The 24419-nt window shown below is 49.2% G+C and overlaps 1 protein-coding gene across 7 annotated transcripts in view; it reads right to left on the bottom strand.

Annotated features, from left to right (window-relative positions):
- The window catches only part of PPARD (peroxisome proliferator activated receptor delta), a 48126-nt gene that overhangs the window by 3627 nt on the left and 20080 nt on the right, over positions 1-24419 (bottom strand). For 4 of the 7 annotated variants that reach the window (XM_054026681.1, XM_054026685.1, XM_054026684.1 and 1 more), the window contains exons 2-7: positions 18271-18501; positions 17054-17205; positions 15964-16102; positions 14193-14395; positions 10317-10767; positions 4813-9851 (exon numbers count right to left, since the gene is read on the bottom strand). In XM_054026681.1, coding sequence (XP_053882656.1) covers positions 9604-9851; positions 10317-10767; positions 14193-14395; positions 15964-16102; positions 17054-17205; positions 18271-18400 — 1323 coding nt within the window. In that variant the 5' untranslated portion in view covers positions 18401-18501 and the 3' untranslated portion in view covers positions 4813-9603. Of the gene's footprint in view, positions 1-3429; positions 3506-4812; positions 9852-10316; positions 10768-14192; positions 14396-15963; positions 16103-17053; positions 17206-18270; positions 18502-24419 lie in introns of those variants that run through there. The other 3 variants (XR_008444774.1, XR_008444775.1, XR_008444776.1) reach the window with 3 other exon arrangements.

The following is a 24419-nucleotide window of genomic DNA, read 5'->3' as shown; positions in this document are numbered from 1 at the left end:
GGAGGCTACTAGCCTGTGAAGGGAGTAGCCCAGGTCTGGCACAAAGCAAAACATGACACAACACCTTGCATTACAATCCATGCATGCTCAGAAATGCCCTCAGATTCTTGCATCGTATCACAGGCACGTCTGTGTGTATTAGAACAAAGCTGGGCACATACTACATGTATCCCTGCAGCTGCAGCCTGGTTGGACCCACACACTTTTATTTCTGCCTGTTTGCTACTACTGATAATTAGTCAGGCCCTGGTTCCGCAAACCCTTAGGCCCAGATCCTCCAAGGCAGTTAGGTGCCTAACTCCTATTGATTTCAATGGGCGTTAGGCCCTTAAATACCTTGAGGATCTGGACGTTAGGCATTTGCTTAACCTTAGCACAGAAGTAGTGCCAAAGGGCCTAAGGGAGTTAGGTGCCTAAAAGTCCCCTCCACTGACTTTGATGGTACTAGTCATCTGCTTACACTGAAGCATGCCCCGGAAGTGTTTGCAAAATCAGGGCCTTAATGATTGTAAGCACTTTAAATGTACTAGCGCCCTAGCTAAATGCTAAGTGTTATTTTTTTGCCCAGGCATGGTACTGTATTCATTTGCTTAGCATTCCAGAACAGAAAATTGTGTGGCACGTCTAGACTAGCACCTACAAACACGCTCTTTTTAATTCAAGTTAGCCAGCACTCAACCTCCCATGCATTAAACCATTCACAACACCCTAGATCCTGAAAGGAATTTAGGTACCGAATGCCCATTAAAATTAATAGAAATAACTTTGAGGATCTGGGCCTGAATTCTAAAAACTTTAGGGAGACAAGGGAATACCGTTTGTTGGACCAACTTCTGCAGGGGAGACAGACAAGCTTTTGAGCTTACACCTAGCTCTTCTTCAGATCTAAGCTAAATACAAGGTGGAATAGATTGTTGAACATAAGTAGCTAGCACCTTTCAAGGAATGGTTCAGGGGGAAGTTGAGTGGCCTGTTAACACCTCTCCACTCATAGGAGGGGAAATGGAAGAAGAAAAGAAAAAAGAGTGATGTGTGTTTTTTAGTGGATTACAGTCCATGATTCAGTCCATGACTTTTAGTGCCTAGCAAAGTTATGAATTTAAACTCCCAGGCTTGTCTTTTGAGAGTGTTGTACAGGTTTTTAAAACTTCAGTGAGGCAGCACAAGCTAGTGAAATGAGCCTAGAGGTCCAACACTCCTGCCACTGACTCTCCCTGGGTGACTGGGTAAGTAATTTCACCTCTTTTACCTCAGTTTCACCACCCTTTATAATGGGTTTAAGTTGTTCCCCAGTGCACAGGGTTGTCATGAGGATTCATTAGTTTGCATTTGCAAAAATCTATACGAATGCCAAGTGCTACATAATGACTGAAAGTTACCTTTACCAAAATAAAATACAGCCCAGGGCTTTTTTTTTTTGCAGATGGGGTGGTGCTGGAACAAGACTGTTGCCATCAGCTAATGTACCCCACTACTACAGACATAGAAAGCCCATTCCCCGAGAACACCATGGAAGAGATACAGACAGATCCCTTCAGTTAGCACTTCCCAAACTTTTCAAAGCTGAGGGCTCCTCTTCATGGTGCACAGAACCTGGCTGCGTGGATTTCCACTTGCTGGACGTTCACTAGCTGTAGCAGTGACCACACGGGACATTACTGCATGGCACGCTGGTGTGCTGTGGTCTTCAGCCCTTGACTTACCCTGCAATAACTCACAATGTAGACAAGCCCTGACTTTCATTTAGGCCAAGGGCACCATGGGTTTGTTACTGTGCTGCATAAAATTCAACTTCAGGAAAATGAAGCCAATTGTGCCCCCTTTAGCCGCTAGAGACGTACCTGTATTTTTAGACCATCAAAGTATGACACTTCCTCCCCTTTCCCACATGCCCTGATGAGCAGTGAACCAAGGTTGCCATTCAGCCTCCTCGTTGACATTGGCATTAGCAGGCACTGGAACGAATGGGGCAGTTCACACAGAGCTATTGTTTCAGGCTCTTTGCAGCCTCAGGCAGATATTGGCATAGGTCATGCTCAAGTTTGCGGCACAAAAAACTATTTCTCCATGCTAATTTCCCCCCCACTGTTACTCACACCTTCTTATATCAGAGGGGTAGCCCTGTTAGTCTGGCTCTGTAAAAGCAGCAAAGAGTCCTGTGGCACCTTACAGACTAACAGACGTAGTGGAGCATAAGCTTTCGTGGGTGAATACCCACTTCTTCATCCACAAAAGCTCATGCTCCTATACGTCGGTTAGTCTGTAAGGTGCCACAGGACTCACAGCTTCTTGTCAACTGTTGGAAATAGGCCATCCTGATTATCATTACAAAAGTTTTTTTTCCCTCCTGCTGATAATATCCCACCTTAATTGATTAGTCTCGTTATAGTTAGTATGGCAACACCCATTTTTTCATGTTCTCTGTGTATATATACACATCTTCCTGCTGTATTTTCTGCTGCATGTATCTGATGAAGTGGGTTTTAGCCCACAAAAGCTTAGGCTCAAATAAATTTGTTAGTGTCTAAGGTGCCACTAGTACTCCTCGTTCTCTCCCTCCTTCGTTTCAATGACAAAACTAGTTGGTGAAATCAGATCTGCTCCAAACACGAACCAACCGCTGTTCCTAGTTTAATCAACAGCAAAACTTCCATGGGGCAGAGCTGAGCCCAGAGAGAGGAATGATTTGACAGGAGCAGGACTGGACCCTGGCTGAATATTTATGGGGTTGCCTACACCCGCTCCCCACCTTTGGCTAAAAAACTCATGCTGTAGGCACTGTAAGGAGCAGGGCACTGGCACAGTTCACGCTTAGCAATGGGTCTGGTTGTGCTGAGTAGAAAAGCAAATGCGGAAAGTGGGAGAGTTTTTGCCATGCTCTTGCTTAAACTAAGAAGTTTACGCAGCACAGTAACAAACCCATGGTGCCCTTGGCCTTCCTAGCCATCAATGTATGTACGTATTAGGGACGCACACAGAACGCAGCTCTTCTTGCTCCAAAAGAGAGGCCTCCAGTAACCGCTGTAACAAAGAATCTCTGATAGCAGCAGCACAGGGGCACCGTACCACAGCAGAGCAGCTCGGATTCCATTCAGAAGAGACAGACAGACAGACACCCTCCTGGTGGTTTATTACAACAGCTCTGGCAGTTAGCACCCTTTGGGCTCTTCCAGCTGTGTAGTTAAAGGCCCAGTTCTACAAGCTGCTGTGCACCCTTCATTCCCATAACCTCAATGGACTCAGCACAGGCTCAGGATTGGGCTGTTAAGTCAACAAGAGCTTGTTATTAGCTCCAGGGAGTAGGACTGGGCTTGTGCTAAGGGGAGTGTTTAGGACTCCAGCAGAGAGTTGAAGGGGCTCTCATATGTGCAGAATGGAAAGAATTCTTGACATAAAAAATATTTTTGAAAGCTGATGAACATTGCTCACGTGAGGTTTCTGCCTGTGAGGAGAAAATACAGCAGAGGATTTTCCCTTTGCTCAGGAACTCTCTTCTTCAAGGACCCTGTGAACCAAACAGATGGGAACAGATGGAGGCGCTACATCGGCAAGACAAGTTAAGGTTATTTTAGATTGGCACAGCTCTTGCAGGGAACGCCTAGGGTGGAGTGCGTGGCAATGTTCCCAGTCCTCTTTTAAAAACATGGTTTTAAAAAAATTCCACAAAATATCCTTTCACTAAACCATCAAAACCCAACACAAAATGGAACATCACAACTCTGTATTTGTGCATGGTTGGAAGAAGGAGAGAGTAGCACAGGAAGCGTCTCATGTTGGCACAATTTACACCAACACAGCAAATTTGCTCCTGCCCAACTTCCCCAGGGTGGAAATAGATATTATTTGCACATATTCTGTATCCCTCAACAGGTGGCCAGTTTTCCTGAGCACTGCCCTCCGCACAACTGGGGCCCCACAACTACCAAGGGACAGGCTTGAAAAAGTTGATTACGAATTCCCTACAGCTCTTAGCACAATGGGATCCTGGTCCATGACTTAGACTCCTACATGCTACGGTAAAATAATTCAGAGCCCTGCTCCTCCAGAGGAGAGGCTGAGGGAACTGGGCTTATTTAGTCTGCAGAAGAGAGAGAAGAGTGAGGGGGGTTTTGATAGCAGCCTTCAACTACCTGAAGGGGGGTTCCAAAGAGGATGGAGCTCGGCTGTTCTCAGTGGTGGCAGTTGACAGAACAAGGAGCAATGGTCTCAAGTTGCAGTGGGGGAGGTCTAGGTTGGATATTAGGAAAAACTATTTCACTAGGAGGGTGGTGAAGCACTGGAATGGGTTACTTAGGGAGGTGGTGGAATCTCCCTCCTTAGAGGTTTTTAAGGCCTGGCTTGACAAAGCCCTGTCTGGGATGATTAAGTTGGAGATTGGTCCTGCTTTGAGCAGGGGGTTGGACTAGATGATCTCCTGAGGTCTCTTCCAACCCTAATCTTCTATGAAACACACTCAAGCCAGCTGCCGAACTTTATACATGCGAACAGTCCTACTGAAATAAATGGGACTAGCCCTGGAAGTAAAGTTACTTGAGCGAGTAAATGTTCGCATGATAGGCACCCAAAGCCCCAATCCTGTGACAAGCTCTGCGTGGATGGACTCCTGCCCAGAGTCCTACTGATGTGGGTGCAAGGACCCCTCCGTGCATTGCAAATGGCAGGATCCAGCTCTAAGAGAGACCCCCCCAAAGCTCTGCCAAAAACAGCAAGTCCCTGTGACTCGTCTAATGAAAGAACTGTTTAAACTTCACCCCCAAACAGGGCTAGGAAACACTACAAAGCATTGAAGAAAGCATGGCAATGCGCTAAAAGTTTCTTAAATATTTAGGTCAGATTTATTTCAAGGTAAGTCAGTCTGCGACACCGTTTATATTAAAAACACTTGGAGGTTTGTACTTCTAGCAAAAATATACATTTCAGTTTGAGGCTTGTTACAACATTGACAACGAGCAAAAGTTCCTCAAGCGATGAAGAGAACATGAGCCCAGCATCTCCTGGGGTCCAGGGCTGGCTGGGAGTCACAGCAGCACTCCAGAGCATAGGGCCGCAGGGTCAGTACAGACACTTTGGAAAGGTACCAATCACAAACCCATCAGTCCATCATTCACACTTCTCTGGCTCCTTTCACAAGAGGACTTCAAAGTGCTTTACAAATGGGCCTCATAACACCCCTGTGAAGTAGGGAAGGAAAAGGACTAGCCGGATAAGACAGATGGGGAAACTGAGGCAAGAGGGGAGGCGTGACTTGCCAAAGGAGCGCAGCAAGCTGGCAAAGAGCTAGGAACATGCCACAAAGATCTCAACTCGGAGCCTCCTCATTCACTAGTCACTAGACCAGGGGTTTCCAAACAGCAGATTGTGAGCTTGATGGACTATTTGTTCACTTCACCGTGATTTTTACAGGTGGTGCTAAGGGAACCAGTTAAGTTTGGGAACCGCTGCACTACACAATGCTCCTTCAATTAAATGTACATTGCTTTGTACTAGTGTGTGCAGCCATGAACCATACCTACGAGGGGTAACGCCCCTGCGGGGAGTGTGTGCGTGTGTGTGTGGGGGGAGACAAGGAGCATAAGGGTGGGATAGGCTGCAGTTTTGGTGCAGATGACGGGGGGGGGGGGGGAAAAGGAGGGGTCTGTATCAGTCCCAACCTCTGATACGGGTGCCTACTAGGGAGGACAGAAGCAGTGGGATTGCCAAGCAGTTATGGAAGGGAAGCAGATTATTTTTCTGCCTCAGATTTTTAAGACATTATTGCACCAGGGTAACCCGTTACCCAAAAGGGATGGGGAAGGAGTGTAATCCAGGTCCGTTAGTGAGCCTGCTCAGGACACCAGATGTGCCCTGCCCAGTCCTTTCACAGCCACCTGGTCTTCTCTGAAAAGTGTGCAAATACAGCACTGCCTTATTCCACGGGCCTGCTCCATGCGTGTCTCTAGAGGACCCTTAGCTTACCTGCAGGGAGCTAGAGTCTGTTCTGCCTTGTGCATCAGCAGATTTGTTACAGAACTTTTATTACCAAACAGAATGCAGGAGCAGAAAAAGAGCCCAGCTCAGTGGTCAGATCCCAGGCGGAGGCTACAGGGAAAACTTTTTCCACTTGTCAAGCTGAGCCCATTTTTTCTGGCATCCATGAGACAAAAAGATGGAGCTCCAGGCTGCCATCTGGGCTTCCAGGCCTCCCTCTGCCCCCGATACACAGAGAAAGCTGGAGAAGAGCATTGAGGTAAACTCCCAGCACCAAAGACTTAAGAACTGTGCAGGGCAGTGGCTCTCACATAGCACAGTATACAGCAACCCAGACAGCCACCTGCTCATCTCAAAGTGATCATGGGAGGATGTCCTGCAGCCATCGGTGGCAGCCTCAGTGCCATGGTTACATGGGAGCTCTACAAACACCAGCACAATCTCCTTCCCCATTTCTGGGCAGGCGTTCCTCCTTTTGTCCTTCCCTTTACTGTTCCTGAGTTGGAGCTCAGTGGCTTCGGTCCAACTGTCTCATGTTAAGACTAGACAGACTCCAAAAGCCACAGATGGAGTGTAAGTGCTGCATGAGACGGGACCTTGGGTCAGCTGCTACCGTCCCAGCCAGAAAACCTGACTCAGCCCCAATTTGCTGGGGATACAAAGTGAGAGAACATGAGACTTCCATTTCGGAGAGGCAGACAGTACCCCAAGCTGCGAGGAAGTCATGATGTGTGATCGCTCTAGGTTCATTAGGGTGCCCGGCCTTTCTGTCAGACCAGACCACGAAGCCTGAAAGCTAAACTGGTACTTGCAGCTGCCAACATAGCATCAATGAACAGAGAACTGCTAGGTAGTATTAGGTTGGGTCCAGCTGCTTCGTGCCTTGCCTAGGCTCTTCGAACAGGCTTCTCTCTTCACCCCATCATAAACCCCCTATTTGTCACCATGATAAATGCAACATTTTTGCTTCCCATCTCCCAAAATAAATAATACTTGGTATTTATAATCACACTTTACAGCTTCAATGCTTTTTTTTTGTTAAAAAACAAACACTAACTTGTTAACCTTCACAGCCCCCCTGCAAGGGAGAGTCAATGATTAGTCCCATTTTACAGATGGGAAAACTGAGGCAGAGCAGTTTGACTTGCCAAAGACCGTGGCAGAGCCAGGAATAGGATCCAGGGGTTCAGGCATCTCAGACCAGCGCTAGTCACTCTCCAGCAGCAGGTTTCCCTAATGCTGCAGCATCAGTGCCTGCCGCTCTCCTAGAAATCTGACACGGAAGAGACCTAACAGGTCACACATCTTGTGCATCGGCCTGGCTGCTGCAGGACTGCTCCCCATGCTACTCTAGTCCCTTCCCACAGGCTGGGGGTATTCTATGATTTGCAGAGCAGAAGTCATGCTTCAAGCTGAGCATTCACTAAGGCCTTTCCCATTCCCCATCAGCCCTTTACTTTGCAAAGAGAACAGCTCCTTGCAGATCCCACCAGCCCCCTCTAGAGCTCAGTGAATAGCACAGCTGCAGGGTGCTACATTTTGCCCTATGCCAGTGGCTCTCCAGCAGTTTCATTCTGCAGACCACTTGGCAAGCAAAGGATCTCCTTACGACCCACCTGCCCTAATCCCTCAAAAGGTCTCGCCTGCCAAGAGAGATCCACCCCTGTGCACACCCATCCCATCTCAGCAGATTGGTGCAAGTGGAGAGCTTTACACAGGACACCAGCATCTGAACCTAGAGTCAAAGTGAATTTAGTGCTGACTAGAGTCTAGGCTGCACCAGAGACTGAAGTCGTGCCACAGAGCAGGGACAACCTAGGTGGTGGCTGGGCAAGCTTCCCCTGTACTGCTCCACTAACATGCCCCAGCTCTGAGCAGGGAGGGGTCACGCCCTTCGCCCCACTAGGTGACTTCTGTCTCCACAGCCCACTCAAGCCATGGCATCCCTGCCGAGACTGCCGACGAAAGTGCCAATTAGTGCCAGGGGGTAAGTGGGGCGGACACCTGTCCACTAGGAACTGGATTGAGAACAACCAACTCATTGCACACAGGCCACTCAAGAGTCTTCGGATTTCCCGCTCGGTCCAGGCCAGGGCTGGCTCTGAGCGGATGACCTGGAGGCCAAAGGCCACTTACCCATCCTTCAACAGCTGCTCTGAACAAGCTGGAGTGTGGCATAGTGGGATCTGCAGCTGTGGGCCTTAGGCTCTTGGCAAATTACCAAAGCAGCCCCTCAGCTGGGCCGATTTGGATGGCCTCAGTCTGATGAATTAAGCCCCCGAAATAAGTAAGTTACAGGTCATACTTGGCTCCAGGTCACCCCAGCAGCCCAGGCTGGGATAGTTTGGCGGAGAGATGTTGCAATGTAGCTTAGTGATGGCTCCGGCCATTGCTGACGCCAACCGTGCAGATGTGACCAGCCACAGCAGAAAGAGGCAGGACCCCAGGGATCGGAGGACACCAGCGTATTATAGTGTCTGTGCTGATGGGGAAGGCACCATTGTTGGCCTCCCATTGAGAGGCCTCCTCTGGCTATGCCACAGGCTGCAGCGAGATGACCAACGGGGTGGGAAAGGAAACAGCGAGACAGAGAAATTACCATTACTGTTTTCTGTGACCCCCTTGCCTCACCCTGCTTTGCTCACTACTGTCCCCTTCACAGCACAGCCGACCCTTCATCCTCCTAGATCAGCAGAAACTCGAGTCATTCTGACACTTCGAGACTCCTCTGGACACCCTGGATCAAAGACTGGGAGCAAGTGCTGTTTTAGCACCTGCTCTGACGACTAAGTTGGTTCTTAGAGTTACTGCCCACCGCCGTCCATCTCCCCACTCAATTTTCTAAGCTAATACAGAAGAGACAGAAAAGCAGCCCTCCCCTTTGAAATCTAGGGGCTAAGGAGGACCAGCTCAGCCCCGGCAGGGGGTCGGATACAGGATTCCATGTTACAACCCACAGGAGTGATTTGCAAGGCAGAGAGAGGAGAATGCACATCTCTCGAGGAAGGCATGCCTGTCTTGTGAATCCAGGGGACTAACCAATGGTCTCTCCCCCAATGAAGCATCAGTACCCTTCATCAAACAGTCAGTCCATTCTTTGGGAGATCCATCCATCCATCGAGAGACACACACGCTTCCTTTTGTTCCAATGTCCTAGGCTTTACAGCTCAGGCCTAAGAGTCTTCCAAGTGCAATACAAAACCAACGCACAATGGACAAGTGATGTAAGTGCTGTTCCTGGACCTGCCGGATAATGAAGGTACTGAATGGTCTCATTACATCAGACCATACCCTTATCACTCTGCTGGTGCCATAATCCCACCTTCTCTGCAATGCACATAAACACGCGGGTCGCTTGGAAGGCAGAAGGGAGCGGTGTGACAGCTGGGCTGCGGCAACAGAAGCCTCGCTTATGTTTTGCCTTTGAGGTTCATAAGTGTGTGTTAACGGAAGCCCGGGCTTAGCACGCAGTAGCCACGAAATCTCATGGCAGGTAGGCCTATGTACCATACGTGGAGATCATCTAGAAAATAGTACCAAGTAGAAGAAATGGAAGACGTTGTGGGGGGAGGGCGGGGGAGGCTTCTCGGTCACCATACAAAGTGTTTTGCTCAGGATCCATGGCTTTAAAGCTCCTCAGTACATGTCCTTGTAGATTTCCTGCAGGAGCGGGTGCAATGAGGTCTCCGTCTCTGTCTTTTTAATCTTCTGCACCAGCTGCGCGTGCTCAGTCACCAGCTGCCGCAGGTCAGCCATCTTCTGGAGCAGCTTGGGGAAGAGGTACTGAGCGTCCGGGTGGTTGGCCTGCAGGTGGAACTCCAGGGCCTGGAGGATGTTGTCCTGTATCCCCTCCACCTGCTTCACGTCCATCAGGCCAGGGCGGTCTGCAGGGAGAGGATTAACGCAACTCAGAGTACTATCTACACCACTCCCCTGCTGAGTGCTACCCAGCGGGAAACAGACAGCTGCTTCTGAGCAACTTGCCCCAGGCCATGCGGTGAATTAAAGTTCGTGGTCCCTAGCTCTGTGTTCAGGCAACTCCCTTCACTGGACATTTTGGGGCCGAGGGCTCCACCTCCACCTTCCCTGTTTGTCGTCTGTGTTTGTTATGGCCCAACCGCACAGCGATGCAAGGGAACACACAGATCTTGGGAGTCACTGGAAGGCTTCAGTTTCAGCTGTATGTTATTCTTCCCCCTATTCATCCACTGGTTGCTAGCCCCAGAAAGCAGGGCACCCACTCTGGAGTGCACTGCTTCTGTTCCCCAGCAGGAATGACCTCAGACCAACTCCCTCCAACCCATGCCCAGCCTTTTTAACATGCGCATGGTTGATGGGCCCCAACTCACCCCCGCACAGGATAATGGCAGCCACAAAAAGAGAGAGGTCGCTGTCGTCCAGCTCCAGGGCGTTGAACTTCACGGCAAACTCAAACTTGGGCTCCATGATCTCGCTAAAGGGCTTGCGCAGGCTGCGCAGGAACTCACGTGTCACAAACCCGTTCCCGTTGGCCACCAGAAGCCCGTCCTTGTTCATGATGGAGGCCAGCATGGCGAAGATGGCTTCATGGACCCCGTACTTCAGCAGGGTCACCTGGTCATTCAGGTAGAGGCCGAGGAAGCTGGGAATGCTCTTGGCAAACTCTGTGAGCTCCCGCACCGTCTCCACCGTGGTGCACTGGCAGCGGTAGAAGACGTGGACCCCAATCTCCTTGTATGGAGGGATCCCGTTCACAAGTTGCTTCCAGACCAGCCCCTTTTCTGCCTGCCACAGGGTGTCCATGTCATGGATCACGAACGGCTGCATGGAAGAGAAGTGAACAGTCAGGATCTCTGCAATGGGGACTCAAGCTGCTGGCTGTATTGAGCGACTGCACTTTTACCTGTCCCTAGTGTGGAAGATCATTCAAAACCCTCCACGTGTCCCCAACCTTCCCTTCCATATAGTGGCGGATGCAGCTCTGGGCCTCCCAACTGCAAGGAGTCTGTAGCTATGCCCTGGAAATCCAGCAGCAAGCACTGCAGAGCAACGAAGGTTGTGTGCTTACTAGCAGGTCATGGGAAGCCTGGAAGCATCAAGGCCTCCATTTCTGATCCTGAAGCCACCTCCACTCCTATTTCATCAGCAGCAAGGCTGAGCGCAGTAAAGCTCAGACACATCAAATCAGAGACACTAACAGCACATTGGTTGACTGCTATGGCAAGCTTCCACCCAGCACGTTTGCATTTTATGCTGCACTGGGCTGCTGCCACCACAAGCCTGTTGAACTGCAACAGCGAGAGGAGGACTGCAGCACGTCAGGAAGCTGAGGGCAACTATCACTCCTCTGTCTAAGTTACTTTTAGCCCTGGCTGTTGGACTGCTATGGCAAGCTTCCACCCAGCACGTTTGCATTTTATGCTGCACTGGGCTGCTGCCACCACAAGCCTGTTGAACTGCAACAGCGAGAGGAGGACTGCAGCACGTCAGGAAGCTGAGGGCAACTATCACTCCTCTGTCTAAGTTACTTTTAGCCCTGGCTGTTGGAGATACCTTTGCGGCGTATCAGGAACCTTGAACGGTGGGAGCATGGTGCTGTACATGAATCAAGTCAGCAGGGAAAGGAGGAGAAGAGAGTGAATTCCCCAGCTAGTTTCAAATGGAACTGCTGCAGTTCTTCACAACAGATGGTGGAGAGTGTTGGTGCAGGGATATAACTACATCTCTGAATGGCAAAGCACTTCTAAACTGGGGGCTTCCCCACAGGGAACCCCACTGCATCCCAATGAACAAGGCTGGGGGAATCTATCTAGAAAGACATTTCCCCAATACAACCCCTTACCCCCACCCCGCCCCCCAAAAAGAAAAAGTAATGAAGAAATCCATCAACAATGTCAAATACTTGATAGGATAGGTAGAAATGCGGGGCTGGGAGGGACCTGGAGAGGTCACCTAGTCCAGCCCCCTGCGCTGAGGCAGGAAGAAGTATAGCGAGACCATTACTGACAGTTACCGTCTATTTCCGAAAGACATTCCTTTTGGGCATATGCAAATCATTAACTCCTTGGCACCAGGATTCAGATTCTCTGGAAGAAGTCAATTGCCAGCAATGGACGTGCTGGAAATCACTAGTGTGAATGGACTGGATATAGTCAGTGTTATTAATTTACCACTGGTTAACCTGTTCTTAAAACCCTCCAGTGACAGGGATTCCACAACCTCTCTTGGAAGCCTGTTCCAGAGCTTAACTATCCTTATTGTTAGTGAGTTTTTCCTACTATGTAACCTGAAATTCCACTGCTGCAGATTACTGCTTGTCCTACCTTCAGTGGACAGAGAACAACTGATCCCCATCCTCTTTATAACAGCCCTTAACATATCTGAAGACTTATCAGTCTAAGTAGGTCACCCCACTTTGTCAACAAACCACTGATAACTACTCCGAGTACAGTCTTACAACCAGGTATGTACCCCCTTTTAGTAATTTCATCTAGACCAGTGCTCTCAACCTTTCCAGACTCCTGTTCCCCTTTCAGGAGACTGATTTGTCTTGCAGACCCCCAAGTTTCACCTCACTTAAAAACTACCAGCTTACAAAATCAGACATAAAAAACACAAGAAAGTGTCACAGCCAGTACTGAAAAATTGCTGACCTTCTCAACCATATCATTATAAAACAAATCGCAACCCCAGGTTGAGAAACACGGATATGATACATAAAGCAGTATAAACAAGTCATTGTCTGTATGAAATTTTAGTCTCTACTGACTTCGCTAGTGCTTTTCATGTAGCCTGTTGTAAGACTAGGCGAATATCTAGGTGAGTTGACATATGTAGCCTGACCCGAAGTTGGGTATATATAATTGTAACTTGAGGATTAACAGGTTCTTGTCTCAAGATCTAGCCCAGTAAGATTATTGTAAAATCATCATATAATTTGGGAACCCCGATGTGCACAGGTGCAACACTCACATTATAGGAACTCTCTCTCTATATATACACACACTTTATATATTTATTAATAATTTAGCAAATACACACAAACTCAACAAGGCAAATAGAGATAATACAGAAAGTACATTTGGACGTCCATACTTACACCCTTACTTTTCATACTTAACCATTATCTTTCTCATCACCGTCATCGTCCTCCTCATCCCCGGTGGCCATCATTCTGGCCCCTCCCAAGGTCTACATCTCTCCAACCTATCTGCTGCCCCTGGGATGTTACTTTTATAGTAGGTTACGCTGACACTGCATGACCAATGAATATTCAATAGAGGTCCTTATTTGTATTTCCTCCCCTTAAGGTGTCTGTTTTCTATAGGTTAGTATATGTATTTGCTGTCATGGCACCTTTGTGATTGGAGGTTCTGTCTGGAACCTTCCGGATGCTGGTGTCAGCGATGTTCTGTGAGTGGCTGATGTCCGTATTCTGGACAAAATTCCCCTCTGGCAAGTCACTTTCAGTTCCCTAGAACGTATGAGTTATTTAAGTTCATCTATGCCAAAGGTTATAGGCCTCAAGCCTCATACCATTTACTAAAGCCAAATCGTACAGGATAAAAGCCTGTAGGTTCCTTGCATTACTACTAAATATAATAAAGCAGAACAAAACAATTAATCTAATACAGGTAAGCTGGCCCACACATACCCTCTGGAAGACCTCTGCATACCCCTGGTTGAGAACCACTGATCTAGACCAGGTTTCTCTTGTTTCCTTATGAGAATGTGACACGGGACTGCATCAAAAGCCTTACTAAAAATCAAGATATCACATGTCTACAGATTTTCCCCATCTACTAGGCCAATAACCCTGTCAAAGAAGGAAATTAGTTGGTTTGGCATGATTTGTTCTTGACAAATCTCTGCTGGCTATTACTTATAACCCTATTAACCGCTAGGTGCTTACAAACTGATTGTTTCATAATTTGTTCCAAATATCAAAGTTAGGCTGACTGCTCTATAGTTTCCAGGGTCCTCTTTGTTCCCCTTTTTAACGATAGATACTATGTTTGCCCATCTGCAGTCCTCACCCATCCTTCATGAGTTCAAAGACAATTGCTAATGGTTCTGAGATTGCTTCAAGTGTGAAGTTCAGATCCTGCTGACGTGAATACATGTAACTTATCTAAATATTCTTTAACCTTTTCTTTCCCTAGCAACATGCCCTGCCCTGGAAATAAAGACCAGTGCTTAGCGCTGTTATTAGCCCTCTGGTCAGCCCACCTGCGAGGAGCACTCACCGGGGTGCTGCCGGTCTTCCCAGTGAGGATGCCTCTTGCCTTCTTTTTGGTCATGTTGAAGTTTTTCAGATAGGCGTCGTAGATGTGCTTGGAGAAAGCTTTCAGGTCAGCCACCTGTGGGTTCTGGCAGCTGATCTCGCTCGCCGTCAGACCCGCTACCAGCTTCCTCTTCTCTGCTTCTGGCATGCGGCCAAAACGAATTGCTGTTACATAACAAAGCGGGCATGATCAACAAGTCCTGGGAGAAACCACAAGGGGCTAGAGATGCTGCTGAGAGGACACACACATCTGCACTGGCATCAATGACCAGCTCCTGACAGTAAGTACCCTGCGTGTACAGGACCCTAGCTTCCATGAGAACCTCTGGTTTAAAGCCTTCAGTGCGACAGAATCACCAAGGCACCATGGTGCAGAGCTCCTCCAGGCTAAGCACTGCCCTAGTGCATCAGTGTGAGGTCATTATAACCTCATGTTCCAATGAAGACTCAGTTTAGATCTACAGTGCGAGCTCTCCACTGCGGTAATTGGGGCCCTCAAGAGACAGAGACCCGCTCCTCGGCCAGGCACCGCTCTTCGTTCAATAAGAGGATTGTTCGGCTTTAAAACTAGTGTGTTTTGGATAAAAGCACAAGAGCCATCTGCGCTGTCCGTTCCTATGCACACTACACATTCCAGGAACAAACAGCAATCAGAGGTAGTTGCTTGGCACTTGGCCCAGAGCCCGTGCTGCTATGGACGAATGAGACCGAGGGGAAAGTTGAGGCAAAGCACTGGGTTTGGAACAAACTAGACGCCCAGAGCTATAGGCCTGAATCCAGAGACAATTCAGCCCTTAGGATAAAGTGAGTCGCGTACAGAGTATTGTATGGGTCCTCTCTGCTCTGAGTCAACTCTGAACCACATCCTGGCCTACGCACCATTCCCTTTGTGCCGCTCCAGAGATGTGAAGAGTCCCTATGCATAGGAGAACTCCTTAGTGGTGTAAAGGGGGCAGAGATAGCTCTTTGCCCCCCACTCCTGGTCCCCTCTGACATGGTGGGCATGCTAGGGGTGTGGTTGGGGGCAACCTTGAAGCTGCTCTGATTTGCTCCTGGGCCTGAACTGGCCTCCAGCCCCTCTCAGGATAGATATATGGCAGAAAAGCACTTACACCCACCCATGCCCCTTCCCAGTACATCCAGCATCGCTGAGGCAAACAAGGATCAAGCCCTGTGTGTCCCAGGGAATTTTGAGAGAGCAGAGGATTTGCTCTGGTGGTTCCCCCACCCTCCTTCAAAGGTTCCCTGACTCCCTCCCCCTCACCCCCACTTGTACAGCATTCTGTGCACCCAGCTGCTGCTCCCCCCTAGAAGAGGCTGCACTGCAGCACTGTGCATACACAGCCTTTGTGGTGAAAGGCGCTGCAGGAAGGTAAAATACTGTTTGCTATTTTTCTCTGGATGCCCTTTCGCTCTGTTGTCACTTGAAGGCACCATTGTAGCTGCGTGGCTTCATTCAGGAATAAGACTGTCTCTGTCTGCACCGCTGTGCAGATCTGGCTGAGGTCTGGCCAGGCAGGACAATTTCTGTTTGCACAAGGGACTAGTGATTTTGAGCACTCAGCTTGAGATGTTTTAAAGAGGCACCAGTTGTCAGAACGTGCCAGGCACCTGGCCTCTTGAAACCAGGCCCCCCTGCGGTGTCTCATTTGGGTGCCCCCACTCCTTTCTGATAACGTTGGGTACTGCGTGCACAATCGCCAAGGCTTTCCAGTGCCACCCACGCCCCTCACCATTGTGCGACATGCCCAGCGAGAGGCATTTCTGGAAGCGACAATGCTGGCACTTGTTCCGGTTCTTCCTCTGGATTTTACAGTTCCGGTCACACTTCTCATACTCCAGCTTCATGCGGATCGTCCGACGGAAGAAACCCTGTGGTGGGGGTGGAGGGGAAGAGTGTGTGGCAGAGGGAGCCAGGAGAGAGAAAACAACATTACTAACAGTGCCTCAGAACAGCAGCAGCTGATGCCTGCAAAAAACTGCCTGCGGTGCTCCCGGCTTCGTGCTCTTCTGACCCTCTTAAAGGTTCACTGTGGGCGGAGAGGAGGTACCGGCAGCAAGCAGAGAAGCTGCCAAACAAAGAGACCACTTTCCACTCGGTCCTCTTGGAACAAACAGAGCCTCTATCACAAGGGGGATGATGCAGAAGGCATTGCCGAGAGCCAGGGAAGGCCTTGATGTCATGTACACAAGTCGAGAAACCAGGCGGTTGCAATACCACACAGGGCCAGCAGGAAGAGACGAACAAACAAGTTCTAACTTCCCAACTCCCTCGCTGTTGACTCCAGCATTTGCTAGCCCTGAGGAATGTTTGGCAGCACCCAGGCGCTGGCTAATGCAGCCCCTCCAGCATCTGCTGTGGGGGAAGGAATTTTATAGCCACGTTCAAGCAAGGGCTGCATGCTCACCGGGCAATAAGAAAACAGGTCCACTGCTGGCTTGCGGCAGAGATCAGCCAAGGAGCCTCTTTAAAAGCAAGCCCGGTGGTCCCGGAGTTTTGCTATGTGAAATGCAATGCGGGGAGAAGAACAGAGCTATGTTGCTGCGCAGCTGGGGAAGGCACTTGCCCTGCGGAGCTCAACTCCTGCACAATGTAGGACCCCAAGGCAGCTCCTGCCTCACCCAAGTCAGAGCCTCTGCCCTCTCTGTTACTGTCTGTCTTTCCACTCCCCCACAATCATGATCTATTAACACCACAGCCCCACAGACTTAAGGGCAAGATCAGAAGCCCAGGCTATTAGGAACTCAGTGGGTTTCAGTTTTAGTTCTCCAGGGTATCACAGAAGGGCCCAATGGACAGTGTCTACTGCATGCACTCCGTACCTTGCAGCCCTCGCATGCATGCACTCCGTAATGAAATCCTGATGCTATATCCCCACAGACCCTGCATTCCACATTCAGACTTGCAGCGGATGTCTCCTCGCAGCCCATCTGGAGTTGGTCCGACAGGGATGGAGAAGAGCTCTGGGAGAGGTCTAAAGGGATACAAAGAGGAAACAAAACAAAAACAAAACAAAAAAAGTGTTTCTAGGTTGGTGCAGCATGCACATGGACATTTAACAGTCTTACAGAAGAGTGACTGAACAGAGAAGATCTCATCTCTTCTCCAGGTCATCAGAAGCCAGGACAGAAGCTCTCTACGGGTCAGGCTACTGGCTTCTGCACATTATTGATGGGAAACAAGAGTTTTCATATTGTAACAATTTCATTCATTTACATTGTTTTCTTCCTTTTGGCATCTGGATTCAGGCTGGACAATGAACCCCAATGGGTAAATTCCATATCCCCAGTTCTTAGGCACTAGCCCGATGCTGTTGTGCTGGGCTCCTCAGGACTGCAGGGGAAAGATTTAAGCAACAACAAAATACTCGCTTCACAGCAAGCTTTTCCTCCCCGGACTAAAACCCACTCACTAAATTCTGGGCCTAAAATTACTTGAGCGTCCCTTGAATTTTAGTCTTCTGACTCTCAGCGAATGGCTGAGCAGAACGAATCACCTTCTTTTTAGTGAAATGATTAAGCCTTTCAGGAGCTTGGCTGCCAATGAATCAGTTCAGAAAAAAAGATTAAAACAAGACAGACTCCATTCACACGCAAGTCCCTGTGCAGCTCAGCATATAGGAACAGACCAGGGTCTGGAACATCTGGCAGGAGCCAACAGCTGCTGCTTCAGAGGGAGGCAAGCTTCCTGCAGCACTTCATTCACATGACTGTCCATGGGGCAGAAAATTCCTTCCTTACTCGAGACAAGTTGTGGCACAGGGCGAGATTCCTCTCACTTTAAGCTGGAAATTCTATTCTTAGTTATACGAACATCTGGTCATTTTCAGCCTCTTGTTCGAGCACTCTCGGCCGAAAGCCTGGAGCTGTGGAACTTACTCCTGACAGGGCTGTACCATTCTGGCCCCCCTGCACGCTGCAAGATTTGTTTCTTTATGTGGGCATTTTCCATTGGAAAACTGGTTTCCACCCTGTGAAGCCAACATCCATTGTTCATTGGATACACCTGCTTGAGGCCCAGCTGTGCCCCTCCCACTTACCTGTATAGCTGCTAGAAGGCAGCAAACAATCTGGTCCTCCGCTTGGGTCTGAGGTTTCACCTGCGGCTATCACTGCCTCTTCCTTTTCCTCCTTCTTGACCTCAAGTACTTCCTTCTGTAGCTGTTCCATAACTGATCACCCCTCAGTGCCAAGACTGCAGCCCCTGTCATAGCTCTGGCATCATCCGCGTCTGTCCGGAGATGGACCCCTACCGGGCTGTTCCTGCTAGCCTATGGGAAAGATGGGGAAACATCAGAGGTCATCAGCAATAGAACAGCTTTTGTGTGGAGCTTTTACACCACTGGCACTCTATTACACAGCAGCCGAGGAGAGAGAGGGACTACAACCCTGCTAGTCCCACTCTGGCTTCCCTATCTATCTAGAAAAGGAAACAGGGCCAGGGGCCTTTGGCAGGTTATTGCTGTGGCCAAGACACCTACTTCCTCCTTAGAAAGATGCTTCTCTCTCCAGACCCTAATTTTTACCAGCTTCCATTACAAACAGTCCATTTTCATGTAGTTCATTCAGAAAGCCGCTGATTTTTTTCCATTCTAAAATCCACACAAAGTCGTCTAGGTCAGTCCCCATTTAGAACCCAATAGACGCATGGATCCAGACTGCGTGATGTCCCAGAGGTAAAACACACTGCAACACAGCAGAGGGGACCAGAGCCCAAGATGCTGGCCCCGTCCCTCCATTTGCAGAGCTGCAGGTACTAGGAATGCTATGGAGATGTCCCACTATAACTCAGAGTTGGAGGGTCTGATGTCACAAGGTTGGTGGCTCAGGAGCTGTAGCTAACCACCTTCCGTTGGAAAAAATGATTAGTGTGATGAGGGTGAGAGAAGAAAGGGGAAAGTAAACCAGAAGCCTTCAGCGTAATTATACATTTGTTGGTCTGTACGTCTGCCCAAATCAGGCACGAGAGTAGGCCAGAGCAATCCACGTTTCTGCAGAATCCTATCCAAAGCTGCAGGGCAGAAGCTGGGCATGTCACCACATTGGGTCCTTCCAGAACAACATTGCTGAAGCCGGGGACTGAGACAGCAGCCAAGATGGAGGAATTACCCGGAGCTACTGCCTGGTTCATTTATATGTACAGGCAGGTGCAAACAGAGGAGGCCAGAGGAGAATAGGAAGGCATACAATAGGTCACCACTACTCTGGATTATACTGCACATTCCTTCCAAGGCTCTCAAAGCACTTCACAAGGGAAGGCCAGTATCATGAACCCCATTTAACAGAGAGTGAAACTGAGGCACGGAGAAATGCAGTGACTTGCCCATGGTCACACAGGGAGCTAGTGGCAGGGCTGGGAGTCCCATGCCCCGTCCACTGAATCACATGGTCTGTCTGAACATATTACATTCCACTCATTAGGTCTGATCCTTCCACACCCACTAAGCTGACAGCTTTAATGAGGTTACTAGGAGAGGGTCAGGGAAACAAATGTAGTGCCCCATGCAACAGACACTGCCAGCCAAAGGCTGAATGCAATAGCACTAAACCCAGTGGCTGGCTAGACGCTGCAGGTCTCTCTGCTGGCTACTTGCTAGGATGACAGCCTCCTGTGGGCCTCTGGGATCACACCGGTTTCAGTCATGCTGCGAGAAGTTACAGCATTGCTATTGCTGCATGTTTCTTTTTATTCATTTATGTTGTAACTGGCCCCCCTTGCTCTGCCAAAAATCAGTCATTTAAATAGTTTCCTATTGCTCCATGCAGCTGCCGAGCCGCACTCCACCACAAGGAGTAATAGCGACAAAATCTGCTGTACAGTCCAGCTAGTGTCTTAATCCCGGTCTTCCTTTGGGAGGATTAGCAAACTAGCTCCTTGCCTCCCCTTCCCTCTGACGCCCCCATCTCCTCCAAGACACACTGGGGCAAGGGCTAAGATTTCCTTTAGCCACACGAATCTCATAGTCAAAGTTATACAAAAGAGTAAGTCGTGCATCATCCGTACCTCAGGTACCTCTTCCACCGCCAGCCCGGTAGCTAAGGTTTAGGTACTTCGCCCCCTTGGCTAGGCAGGTTTTTAACAGCTGTGCACAAACACCACTCCCCACCTCTTGTCAAGTGCTAGGTCTCAAAGTCAAAACGGACTCAAGCCCTGACGGTTCAGGACATAGGCTCCGTATCCCAAACGCGTTCATCCTCCAGCCCAGGTCAGCATTGACAGGGTACGTCTACATTGCAATCAAAGCCCCATGCAAGGGCCATGGCTAGCCTGGGACAACTGACTTGGGCTGTGGGGCTGGAGCTTGGGCTCTGGGACCCAATGAGGGGGCAGGGTCCCAGAGCCCGGGCTCTAGCCCGAGCGGCTACACAGTGAGTCAATTGACCCGCATTCGGCGACTCAGTGTCACCGGTTTCTTATTGCAGCGTAGGCACACCCACAGAGGCCTGGTCTACATGCAAAGTTGCACCGCTTCAGCTAAGGTGTCATTGTCAAACCGATTGCGTTACACCGGTGCGACTCAGGATGTGGACTCTCCCAAGTCAATCGAAACCTTACCTCAGATTGGCCTGAGTGGGTAACTTCACATGCATAAGTTAAACCATAGAACCATCTACATCCATGAAAGAGTGTCCCCAGAGGGCTTTGCATCACTTGAACTACATTGATTTTTAAACCCATTCAAGTTAAACCAGTGCTACTCCTGTGCACAGACAAGCCCCGAAAGCAGGCTGTCATCTGCTGGCAGCGGGGTGGCCTGTGGGAAGTGAGTTGGTGGATCTCAGCCCAGGTCCTACGTGGCCATACCACAAAAGCCCATCACTGGAATTGGCACTAATCAGCCCCCCCTTGCCGAGACCTTGGCAGAGAAGCCAAGGACTAGACAGACCATTGAGCCTGAACCTCCCCTTCCCCACAGTGGTGACCCTCCCAGAGCACAATTAGACACACTGGCAGGGCAGTAGAAGCAAACTTGCCCTGACGCTGCCCATGCTGTATATGGTCCATGCTATCATTGCCTTGGGAATATTATTCATTTGGAGTAAGGAAACAAGACAGTCCCGTCCTCATCCCCCCTCTGCTAGTCCTCTTAGCTCACTGGATCCCACATTCCTGGGAGATGTGCCTATGTCCATGCACACTACCCTTCTTCCACTGCTGGTGCACTTGTGTTGCATCCAGCTCCTTTTATTTACATGGGAGCTCACAGCACGGGGCAGGTCACAGCTCACGTGCAAGGAGAAAGTTCTGTGAGACAGAGGAAGCCCAAGATGGTGTTGAAAGATCACAAGTCAAACTAGAGCATGAAGGCAAATGCACATCAAGCTCTATGCCTGAATTACATAGAGAGCCAGCACTTGGAGCACAGGCAGGAGTCCCAGCCCTACGAGTCCCTGTTCAGCGAGAGAGTTCCCCTAATCTAGGAATTGCAAGATGCTGAAGGCAGGAGTGCTTTGATTGCAAAGTCTGAACTCTCTCTCCCCAGGGATTTAGCACTATGCACCAATACATTTCAAGCGTCTGGGGAAGGTACATTCCAGACTCCTGGTAAGCATAACTACCCCGTTTTCGTTTCCAATGGAGCCAGGCAGAGAGACAGAATACTGTATGGTCTTAAACAAGTGCCGAGAGCTCCCTTTCAGTGCCTCCTCAAGAATACTGAGGGACCATTCACATGTGGTGTTATTGTTGGCACACCCGCCTGGTAGGATGTGGTACATGCGGAGGGAAAACTATTCACCGTAGTTTGTGTGTAAGGAGCTGAATTTTTTTAATTTTTATTTAATAAATATCTCTCTCCACACCCACACACCCCTCCTCCCCCCAAAATCTATCTATAAATGAATGCAGAAGCTTCAGGAAAATCCTGTTGCCTGGATCATCTGGTGGGGAGATGGGAGGAAAAGTCCGTGTAGGAGAAGCAAATAATCTACAGTGGAACCCACACACAAGCATATTGTTCAACCTCTGATTAGCTACCTTTTGTCTCTGGGACCCATCTGGGAGGGCAAGCATAGAGGATTTATTTTAAACCGAATGTCTATGTAGTTCCCATTAGCTTCATCATCTTCACGATATATTGCCATTGGAATAACACTGCAACATTTCTCCAGATGGGTTTTAGGTATGCAGTAATTCACACCTTTTGGCAGTCAGTAAAATAATATTGCACAGGACTGATAGCTGGCTGCTCTGGGTAGGCGTTGCCTAGACTCTGAATCAGGGACAGCATCGTCTTCACCCATTGCTTTAAGTGGGCCAGTTTTGCCTAGAGCAACACAGGCCAAATTCCTGGAGGTTTTGGGGGGTGAATGTTAAGATAGTGAAAGGGGTTGAACTGACAAGTCTGAAGTCTACTGTTTAACCACAGCCCAGGAAACGTAGAGAGAACGATATTACAAGCTTCACCCCACATTGCTTCCCTACAGGACTTCGCATCTTGGAGGGACACCATCTCTTTAGGTTTGAGGATAGATCAGTCTCCACAGCCCATGCTGTTCTTGGTCTCTCTGCCGCCAATTAATGCCAGTTGCAATGGCAGCTTTTGTAATATGGACCCGGCTGCTGAGACCCATGAAACCATTTTCATAAAGGCCACTGATGAGCTGAGAATTTTTGGTCATTATCAGTCGGGGCTGGATATGAATGGCCAGTCTAGAGGTGAAACGTATGGGGAAGTTGTAAATTACTCCCAGTAATGTGCTTAGTGCTCTAAGACAACCTGGTTTCTAGGCCCTGCTCTGCCAATAATCTGCTGTGTGACCTTGGGAAGTCACTTCCCTTCTCTATGCCTCATATCCCCAATCTGTAAAATGGGTCCAACGTTCCTGACCCCACCCCTGAAGAGTGCTTTGAGATCCATACAGAGAATGCCTATATGAGTGCTATGTAATAATATTCTGATATTATTATAGCCCATCAGCAAAAGCCAGGAGCTCTTTAACCTGATCAGTGGAAGTGCCACAGAATTATTTATATTCCTGTATTTTCTCGTCATCATTTCCCTGCATTCTAAACAATTACCGAGGGAGATAAAAATAGGGATTAATTTCTTACTGGAAAGAGGACGCACTTAAGAACCTCGGCAATTTCACTGGCTGAAAGTAAAGCCAAACAGCATCCAAAGGAAACCGAACGCGGTAAGTAGGAAAGCAGCTGTTAACAGAGAAGCAATCAATATAAAGTGACGGAAGTGGAGGGGCGCAGGGGCACAAAACTAGAGTGAGAGCTGTGAAATGTTTTGAATGATCGGCGCACAGAGCACAACAACATAGAAAAAACGACTTCTACGTGGCTGTGCGGTTAGTGGGGGACTGGCTGCTTGGTGGCCTCTATGAAGTGAGCTGGCGAGGCTCAGGCTAGTGATAGAGAAGATTGGCCTACTGGTTGGGACTCCGGGGACCCTGGTTTAATTCCCTGCTCCACCACAGACTCCCTTTGTGACCTTGGGCAAGTCCCTCTTAGGGTCTACGTCTACACTGCAACACCACACCCGTGGCTGGCCCACGTCAGCTGACTCAGGCTGCCCCTCCTCCGTGGTGGGGTCCCCGGGCTCAGGCTCCAACCCAAACGTCTACGCTGCAATTTTATACCTCTGCAGCCTGAGCCCAAGTCAGCTGACGTGGGCCAGCCCTGGGTGTTTTGCTGCAGTGTAGACATACCCTTAGTGTCTTTGAGCCTCAGTTCCCCATCTGTACAACTCGGATAATAGTACTGCCCTGCCTCACAGGGGGGTGATGAGGATAAAGAAAGACTTGGATTACATAGTTCCCAGGGGATTGTGCCCACATCACACAGCTTAGGTGGCTGAAGTCCCCTTTCGTCTCTAGAGATGGGGCCACAAAAACCAGAGGTCATGTGCTAGCATGGGCAGCTTGTTGTGCTGCTGCCTATACTGTACCTGTCCCATGGTCAGAGGGCCACCAGTGGGACACATTCCCCAACACTAAGTAGAAGCCACAGTATCCAAGCCGTTAAGGAAGAGGCTGCTTCATTAAAATATTTAAGCGTGTTTGCCACAAGTGGCTTAAGAAACAAACGTATGATGCTTCAAAAGCTGCCTCCACACTGCACAGGTGCCCAGCGTTTGCCCTGCTCAGACGATTCACATTTGGTATGTGGTGTTGATTAAACAGGGCCTAATCTTAAGAGCCAACAAGGGCCCTTGATGCCAGAGTTAGGCAGAACACC

The sequence above is a fragment of the Malaclemys terrapin genome, chromosome 4 (assembly GCF_027887155.1).
Source record: "Malaclemys terrapin pileata isolate rMalTer1 chromosome 4, rMalTer1.hap1, whole genome shotgun sequence".
Taxonomy (NCBI): Eukaryota; Metazoa; Chordata; order Testudines; family Emydidae; genus Malaclemys; species Malaclemys terrapin.
This window is presented reverse-complemented; position numbering and strand designations above follow the sequence as displayed.